Consider the following 9,519-nt stretch of genomic DNA (forward strand, 5'->3'; position numbering starts at 1 on the left):
AGCTCTCTCATGCCTGATACATGAATCCCATAACCTATAGTCATTGATAGAACAATATCAACAATTCAAAAACTCTTTAATTGTATAAATTTCAAATGGTTTGGGATTAATTGGGATCCAATTTTTTGGATGTTTTTATCGTTTCAACGCATCAGACCCTCGGCCAATTGAAAAGGTCGTTCACGCACTTTCCTCCCCCATGAGGAGTTTGAAAAGTTGGCAAGTCTGTTGAATATCCAATTACTTCCGGGTTTGTTCGCGCGCCTTTATCTTCTCCACCAATCAGCTATCGCGCCTCACGTTTTTAGCAACACGTGACTGGGTTTAATGGCGAAAAGGCCTGTCCTGTGTGAGGGGCTGCAGTTTGTGGTAAATATGGCTGTTTTAAAGGTTTTCTTTTTGTTGTCATTTTGTATGCTTGTGAATACCGAGAACGCGTCCACTCAGGAACGGCTGCTTTTAAGTTCGCTTGGGCTTTTAAGTCGCCCGAGACCGGCAGCTCCGGGCCCGGTTCCGTCGGTGCTGTGGAAAATGTTCCGGAAGGCTGAGGAAAGGCGCGAGGCGGCTGCATGCACAGTCCCGGAGTTTGGAGTCAAAGGGAACATTGTCCGATATGTTCAAGACCAAGGTGAGATTTCATCCCGTTGATTTCTTAGCTTGGGTCTCACGTGACCAGCTTGTCTCTCATTGTGGTGTTTCTTAACAGGCGGGCTGATCGGTGGCTGCTGCGCATGCGTGGAGCACCATTTGTATTTTAATATGTCTGTCCTGGAAGATCTTGAGCAGCTCACACTGGCCCAGTTGGAAGTCAAGTTCAAATCCTCCTCCTTCCTTGCGTCACGAAAAGACATTGTCTTCAACATGGACGTGTACAGAGTCCTAAGGAGCGCGTTAAAGGGCATGGATCAGAAATCCAGTCGCAGGCTGCTGTTCTCCCAGTCTGTCCAGTGCACCCCAGGCACCATCCTCTTTAACCTGACTGATCTGGCTGAGTCGTGGAGAAAACCAGGCAAAAACCACGGCATGGTTTTGGCACTCCAGGCCACCTGTCTGAGCAACGAGCTGGGCCAGGAGGACCAAGGAATCCAGCATCAAGGACAAGTGGAGATGCCGGAGTTGGTGGCGTCCCTCGTGGTCGTTTCTCTGAACCCTAAGCAGTGCCGGACAAGGAAGAAGCGCAGCGCGTATTATTTACCCATCACTCCCAGCAACGTGTGCAAACCCAGACGCCTCTATATAGACTTTAAAGACGTGGGCTGGCAGGATTGGATCATTGCGCCCCAAGGATACGTGGCTAATTACTGCCACGGAGAGTGCCCTTTTCCTCTGAGCGAACGCTTGAACGGGACTAACCACGCCATCTTGCAGACCCTGGTGCACTCGTTTGACCCGAAAGGAACTCCTCAGCCGTGCTGCGTTCCCATTAAACTGTCCCCCATCTCTATGCTCTACTACGACAATAATGACAACGTGGTGCTCAGACATTATGAGGACATGGTGGTGGATGAATGTGGTTGTAGATGAATGGCTTTTTAAATATGCATACAATAAACTTTTTTACTTAAAAAAAAAAGTTGTGTGTTTTGAACTTGCACATTAATACTTTTTTTTATTTGGATCTAAACACAAGGAAACTTTTTTTTTTTTTTTTTTTTTTTTTTTTTTTATTACAGATCCAAATACTGATGGAAGTAATTTCATAGGATTAGTAAGAACAGGTCAGTCACAAAATGTCATGTGCTATCCATTGCTATGCATTAACTAGGACAAGTCAATCACAAAGTATCCCATACTATACACTGTATTGATAGTTAGGGGTAAACATGTAAAAATAGGCATGGTTAAGGGTACACATGGCATCTCCTTCTCCAGATTGATATGCTGCCTATTATGGCAGAGATTGAAAGTACTTGGCAAGTTTTTTTTTTTTTTTAATTGTCCTTATTCAGTACACAGAATTGCAGGGCAAATCTATGTACATGTCCTAGGCTGCCAAACACTAGAACAACAAGTTTACACCTATAGCCCTGTGTTTTTTTTTTTTTTTTTTTTATTAATATGCATACAAACTTTTACTTTAAAAAGAAAAAAGTTGTTTGTATTTTGAACTTACATATTAATACTTTTATTTGGATCTAAACACAAGGACATTTCTTATTACAGATCCAAATACTGATGGAAGTAATTTCATAGGATTAATAAGAACAGGTCAATCACAAAATGTCATGTGCTATCCATTGCTATGCATTAACTAGGACAAGTCAATCACAAAGTATGTATTAATAGTTAAACACACACCCTAGAGGTAGACTTGATAACAGCCACTGACTGGCGTGCTATGTCCAACATTTTTATCCTGTGCACTTGAACATTTAAATATATATAGTTTTATTCCAGGCTATGTTAGATTGATACACATTTATAAGATCTGTTAATGTGTCCAGGACAGTGGATTTCATTGTCAGTGAAAATAAATAAAGATGACTAGGACAAAAATCCAGGTTGTTTTGTAAAAGTATCTGTGTGTATAATATACCGGAAACATGCGCTCCAGACAGCTAATAATCCTATTTGACAGCATGAATAGTTCCCCCCTCCCTCCCTCCCTCCCTCCCTCCTTCTCCTCCTCCTTTGCCCGGTTATGTGTTCACTTGTGACATCACTGAGCAACAAAAAGACTCCTGAGCAGAGAAAGACAGCAGGACTTCAATGAACTTGGCTGTTGCACACTAAACTCCGTGGTTCTCTCTTTCTTTTTCTTCTCCAGCCTAAAAAGTTTTCTCGAACAGGCTGCATCATCAAGCAGCCTGAATAACCCTGACACTCTTGCAGGCTATGTTTTGAAGCCAGATCAAGACTAGAAGACTGGTGTATCTATTCTTCAGGGTTTTAAAGACTGACAGCTGAAAACATGTTGCACGAAAAGGCGCTCGGTGCTTTGGGACCTTTCCGGTTTCTGCAGTACAGCTGTGCGGCAGCGGTGGCGGCAGCGGTGGTGGCGGCGCGCGCTCCAGTGAAAAAAGCACTCTGAAACGGCAAAAAAAAAAAACCAAACAAAAAACAGACTTTTTAAAGTGAAGGCAAGAGAAACGAGAGGAAAAGCTGTGTGCTTGGAGTTTGATCAGGACCTCAGGGCTCATCAGATGCGTGTTGGAAAGGATCTGGACGCAGTAGTGGGCTGCGCACTGGCTTCAGCTGGACTTGATCCTCAGCCCACTTGGACACACAGCACGTAGTAGAGAAGGTCGCGACTATTTTTCCATGTCTTATTCGAGCCACTCTTTTTTTTTTTTCTTTGGATACTTGTTTTGTCTCGTTGTGGATGTTGCTTTGGATGCACCGGAGAGTTGATCAGATACCCTGTAGGTGCGTATCAGGCGCGTTTGTGTTCTAAAGCGGAGAAGTTTCGACCATGACCGGCTCACAGTTCCAGTTTGCATCCCTGAGATCCGATGAATTTATACTACGTACAGTCCAGTTAAGTGATTAATGAAGGATCCACGTAGTTAAATAGTAATAATAATAATAATAATAATAATGGCCAACTCGAACCGGAGCCGTGGAAGTGCGTGTCGGCTGGTGGCAGTGTGATCGCACCGTCTTTTGTCTCCGTCTAGCAGTGATCATGGTGCCGGTGTTCGCTTTGCTCATCTCGCAGCTCTTCTTCGGAGGCTGCACGGGTCTCCTGGCGGAGATCGGGCGTCGAAAGAACAACCCTCACCTCTCCCAGGGCGCGCTGGACGCTTTCGAGCTTCGTCTGCTCACCATGTTCGGGTTGAAGCAAAGGCCGAGTCCGAGCAGGTCAGCAGTGGTACCGAGGTACATGCTGGATCTGTTCACCACGTACTCATCCAACAGCGCCGAGCAAAAGCACCACAAAGCGAAGAGCAGAGTGGGCTGGAGCGCAGACACATCTGCGAGTCAGGCGAACACAGTACGCAGCTTCCATCATGATGGTAAGCCATCACACCTCATCTGAGCCCGGTGATAAAGTTCTCTGAGCAAAGCTTTAATGTCCTCATGGAAATAATATCAGGTGTAGAATCATTCGGTTACCATCAGCCTGCCTTGAGTTGAACTTCTTAGTCTACATCTGAAATTTGAAGGTTTTTCAAACATAATCATCTCATCATCATCATGGTGCGTCTTCATTAGCCACCATTTAAACCCATCATAAATAAACGAATTATAATAATGATAGGTTTTGCTCACAAAACTCGTTCTTCAAAACAGACCTTTAGTACCTTGAACTTTTCTGCGAAAGTCTTTGAGATCTAAATTTGGGATTTAAACCTTGAGCAACAGGTTACTCTGTGCCAGTAAGTGTAAACACAACCTCTGGAAAGTAACTTGAAATGATTCATAGACTATGTCATTGAGTACACTTGTGCAGCTCTGAATCATTTAGTTTACTTACAAATAGGTTTGTGACTAAGAATGTATCACCTTATTTAATTACATGAGTGTACGCTGAGTATATTTTAATCTCTTCCAGAATCTACAGAGGAGCTGTCCGGTCACAGTGGAAAGACAACTCAAAGGTTCCTCTTTAATCTGAGCTCCATCCCAGGAGAGGAGCTTGTCACATCAGCAGAGCTGAGGATTTACAGGGAGCAGGTGATGATGAACAGCAGCAGCAGTAACAGTAGTGCAGGGTACCATCGCATTAACGTCCATGAGATCATCAAGCCTGCGCTTCCTTTTAAAGAGCCCATCACAAGACTTTTAGACACCAGACTGGTTCAGCACAGCCTGAGCAAGTGGGAAAGCTTTGATGTGAGTCCTGCTGTCTTGCGGTGGACCATGGAAGGTCACGCCAACCACGGCTTTGTGGTGGAGGTGGTTCACCCAGGCGATGCAGAAGGAGACTACAAGAGACATGTCAGAGTCAGCAGGTCGCTGCATGACAGCACAGACTCATGGCCTCAGATGAGGCCGCTGCTGGTGACGTTCAGCCACGATGGCAAGGGACACGTGCTCCACTCTCGGGAGAAACGACAAGCACGAGGCAACAAGCCAAAGAAAAAACACAAAGCCAACTGTAGGAGGCACTCGCTCTATGTGGACTTCAGCGACGTGGGCTGGAATGACTGGATAGTGGCACCGCCAGGCTACCATGCCTTTTACTGCCAAGGAGAGTGTCCTTTCCCTCTAGCAGATCACCTAAACTCCACTAACCACGCCATTGTACAGACACTGGTCAACTCAGTGAATAGTAACATTCCTAAAGCATGCTGTGTGCCCACAGACCTGAGCCCCATTTCCCTGCTCTATTTAGATGAGTATGAGCGAGTGATCCTGAAAAACTACCAGGACATGGTGGTGGAAGGCTGTGGGTGCCGCTGAAGCACACGGACACTACATCACACTTTTGCAAAGACACTTTATTTCCCAATACTACCCTTTATTTATACTAAATAAAGTTTTTTTTAAGGATAAAAACATATTTTGGAAAAAAATATATATAAATCTATATTTATGTCCACTAATGGGAAAATAAATATTTTAATTGGAGTTCAACTAATGTATTTTATGATGTACATTTCAATTAAGCTACTTTTCGACCAACAGGGAATGGGTTCTTGAACCGGTTCTGTAAAGGATTCTTTGAAAATTGGTGAACCAGCCCACATTTTCACCAGTTTTGAGCAGAACCACTGTAATCAAGGATGTGTCATGAACGAAAGGATGTTGCACAATGCACAACAAGAGTAAACAGTAGTACCAAGATGGTGGAGCACATTGATTACCTGTGAGCTTTTGTTTTGTTATTGCAGATATTTGTTTTCGTTCCATTTTTTTTCTGAAGATGGATCCTTTTCCGTTGCGTTCTCGATTGCTGCACTCCACTTCCTCTTTAAACTAATAACACACTCACTGATGTCATCACAGTTCACGTTGGAAAGGTCAGCTATATTTTGGTTCCAATTTTTCAGGTTCTGAAACAATTTATTTTTGGTCAAAGTGTTCTGAACAGTTCAAAATTTGGTTTGCGAACCAGAACAGAACCCGTTTCCTGTTGGTAGAAGAGGGGTATTAGTTTAAAATTCAATTTACACACATGAAGAAGTATACTGGTCAGATTTTGTATTTATTTCTATTGTAACCACTTTTAGTGAATAGGTTATATCTATTTATGTGTAATCAGGAAGACAAAAAAAAAGATAGATTCGTAAAATGTTAAAACACCGTAGATGGGTTTATGTGTCTCCTTTAATTGCTAGACTGAAAAAGCAAGACTTGGGCTACTCTGTACAGAGCTGCTAAAGCCCTAAAGTGTTAAAGATGTGTTACAATTTCAGTTCCATCCACACTGTAGTGTCAAATGGAGTACTGAATATATACAATAGAACAAAACCATATAGAGCATTGGGCCTTTCTTAAGCAATAAGGAGTGGTGAATGTGAATGCACTTATCTAGAAGCAATGTGACAGGTAGTTGACACTGAATCCTCAGGAACTTTGTTGGTATGCGTGAGATTCACACTATGAGTCTATGAAATCTACCTACAATATAGCCTTAAACACAATTGCTATCTATGTTCTTTTTGATGCTTTGGTTCCTTAAAGGTTACTCATTACCCTTCTAATACCTTGTCAAGTCTCCTTAACTGAATATGTGTTGTTCATGAGATGGCATAATAATTATTCTGATGCTTCAACACTGTCAAGAACTCTGTTATACAAAGGGGGATGCTGTTGAAGAAGTCAGCTTCTTTGTCATTTACATGTCCAAAAAGAGTACACAATGCAACCCCATGCTGCTAGACAAATATTATACTACAACATTTAACCTTCTGTTTTGTTTTTCTCATTTGGGACTTTATATGTTAATGAAATTGGCCAAACCTCCCAATGTTCACTTACTTGAACTCAAATGTCGAAAATGTATGAGGAAAAAAAAATAATAAACAACTTTGTCTAGGAGTCCTTAACAACATTTATTGGTGTTCAACACCAGTAAGGGTTGATACAACTATTCTGGAGCATTTAAACTGCATTTAGCTATGATCTCCACCCACGTTTCATTAACTGGGCAATGTAAATGGATGATCTGGGGTATAGAACGACTCTTGCCCTCCACACTGAATAAAATAACCAATGTGAAAGGTAACAGAACAAAAGCTTTATAAGCTTACGGCTAGGTTAAATGTCAGAGGGATTACAGCTCCACTCTGTGGATCATAAAATGAGGTCTGTGGGAAGTCCTCTTTTTATCTCTTTTATGGCTTTTGTTAAAATGGAACATGCTCCGCTTGGTTGATAAAATGTCTTGACATATGAGTGTTTGAAAAAAGATGTCCAAAGTTCATTAGAGGGTCAGTAACTGTATGGTTTCAGAAACTTCCACTATGTCTCGGATGCTCTTTTTCTTTTAAAATAAGAGTGTGTGGTTTACAGATGTGAGGAACCGATACACCCTACCTGTCAAGGTGCGTGCTGAAGAATCCGTAGTGTACACAGTGCATCTGGTCGTCCTCACTAGCACAGCAATAAACCGTCAACGTGTTAAAGTGATGTGATAACATTATTGATCCATCCAGATGTGTTGTAAAGAATTTGATATTTCTTTGTGCATAGCTGTTGTGATGCCCATAATTCCTGTTCCAGTGATAAGTTGAAGATGGCGATCGTTTATGGTTCGTAATTCATTTTGAAACCAACATTAATGCTTGAGATAAGGGCGCAGGAACTTCTGGGCTACTGCTCCAAAGAGCGCTCATCTGGCTTGATGGCATGACAGATAATCACCGGCTTTTATTTGGCTCTAAGCCAACGTTTAATGAAAACTGTCTGCTTCTCATGCAATTGCCTTGATGATCTACTTTATATTTAAAAAAAAAAAAATCCCATAAATTGTAATGCTTGTTCATTTCTCTGTTTGGCTACTAGACTATTGGGCTTTCATTAAAAACTCCATTTCCTTAAACTTTTGTGAAAGTTTTTTACAGAAACAATCCCACATATATATATATATATATATATATATATATATATATATATATATATATATATATATATATATATGTGGCTGGCAGTATGGAATGCTCATGCTCATTCAGAGCTCATTCAGGACTGCACATGTGCACACAACACTGGCTTTGCTTGAGCTCCAGCAGGGCTTGATTTCGGGCGAAGGAGTTTGATGGAGGGAATTTGTCCTGAAGCCTCTCATTTAGCTCATAACCATGAACCAGGATCTCATCTGGACTGCATTTGCACTATAGGGGCCTGACCACAGCGCAAGGAAATCATAGACCCAAAATTGCTGCGCTGCAGAGTCAGTGGCCAAACGCTGGTATTTTTATTTACTTCAGGAGGCAACAAGTTAATTTATACGCATGCAAACGTTTAACTCTGAATACAGCTCACAAAAGCAGCAGCAGAAAATGTGTTCTTGCCTGTGAGGGCATTTGGGTCTTGCTAGTTTAATTGTTTGTTTTCATTGCTTAAGTGTATAAACTGTGCATGAGCCAGTGAGTGTGGAAACTCCTCTCTCATGCTACATTACAGGCTCTTGCAATAGCCTTTTGCCTTACTTCACTGAAGCAAAGCACAGATTTAAGCATAGCTGTGCTTTAAGGAGGGAAGATAGTCATTCCAGATTTATTGGCCATATAAATGTTATAGATCCGTTACGCTATTCAGTAATTAATCCCATTGCACGATTACAAAAGCAAACATCCTATGAGTGCTTATTATAAACATCAGAAAGGACTCCAAAAATGTCATATTATAGCCTTCGGATGTGACATCCAAAGCCCATGAATGAACAGGATGAGCTATTCTGCATCCTAAACAATTTTTGGCCAGTCATTCAACCATTTTGTACTGTGCAACTCTTTTTTTTTTTTAGAGGAAGCTTTCAATGGTCCCTGTTTACATTCCAGTGGTTGCAGCAAGGTAGTTGGTTTGCTAAGCAGTGTCTCCAGGTGCAGAGAGATTGCCGAGGTAATTACAAAGGAAATTCCCTGACCACAGTGACAGTATCTCTATGACGAGCCCTTACTGTGTCATTTACCTATTCTCCCACATAAGCCCTCAAATACCATCCTTCACATGAGTCAAAGCCTCTTGTGAAGATGCGTATTTGCTTGCTGAACACGCCCTTGAACTGGGTTACTGGAAGCAACATTTTTGCAGAGGAAGGTGAGTAATGATAGGATTCTCCAACTGAATCCAGAAAAAGAAGTATAAAGCAAAAAGAAAATCGTAGCTATATAAGCAAATGAAGACTTTGGAGATTGGTCATATGTGAGACATTTGAGTATTTTTTTTTTTTGAAAAATGCAGCATAAACAGAAACATTCACAAAAGGTTAAAGAAGAGAATGAAATGATTTTGATATAATTCTGGTTCAAAACGTATTAGGAAATATATAGCTACTAGTTGGTCAGTTGAAGCTGAGACATACAGGAAACGCTCATGATTCAATGCTGCATGCAAAACTTTACATGCACGCATCCTTTGATGTCGCTGTCTCTTTCCATCCATTGACTACATCAATACTTTAAATTA

At 41.6% G+C, this 9,519-nt stretch overlaps 2 protein-coding genes across 2 annotated transcripts; both read left to right on the forward strand.

Annotated features, from left to right (window-relative positions):
• Window positions 1-375: 375 nt before the first annotated feature.
• gdf3 (growth differentiation factor 3) lies at window positions 376-1,524 on the forward strand. The gene is made up of 2 exons (XM_060933123.1): window positions 376-628; window positions 707-1,524. The coding sequence occupies exons 1-2, from the start codon at window positions 376-378 to the stop codon at window positions 1,522-1,524; spliced, it is 1,071 nt and encodes a 356-aa protein (XP_060789106.1).
• Window positions 1,525-2,693: 1,169 nt separating this feature from the next.
• Window positions 2,694-6,927, forward strand: bmp2a (bone morphogenetic protein 2a). The gene is made up of 2 exons (XM_060934560.1): window positions 2,694-3,956; window positions 4,496-6,927. The coding sequence occupies exons 1-2, from the start codon at window positions 3,626-3,628 to the stop codon at window positions 5,344-5,346; spliced, it is 1,182 nt and encodes a 393-aa protein (XP_060790543.1). The 5' UTR covers window positions 2,694-3,625; the 3' UTR covers window positions 5,347-6,927.
• The last annotated feature ends 2,592 nt before the right edge of the window (window positions 6,928-9,519 follow it).

Source organism: Neoarius graeffei, chromosome 11 (assembly GCF_027579695.1).
Source record: "Neoarius graeffei isolate fNeoGra1 chromosome 11, fNeoGra1.pri, whole genome shotgun sequence".
Taxonomy (NCBI): domain Eukaryota; kingdom Metazoa; phylum Chordata; class Actinopteri; order Siluriformes; family Ariidae; genus Neoarius; species Neoarius graeffei.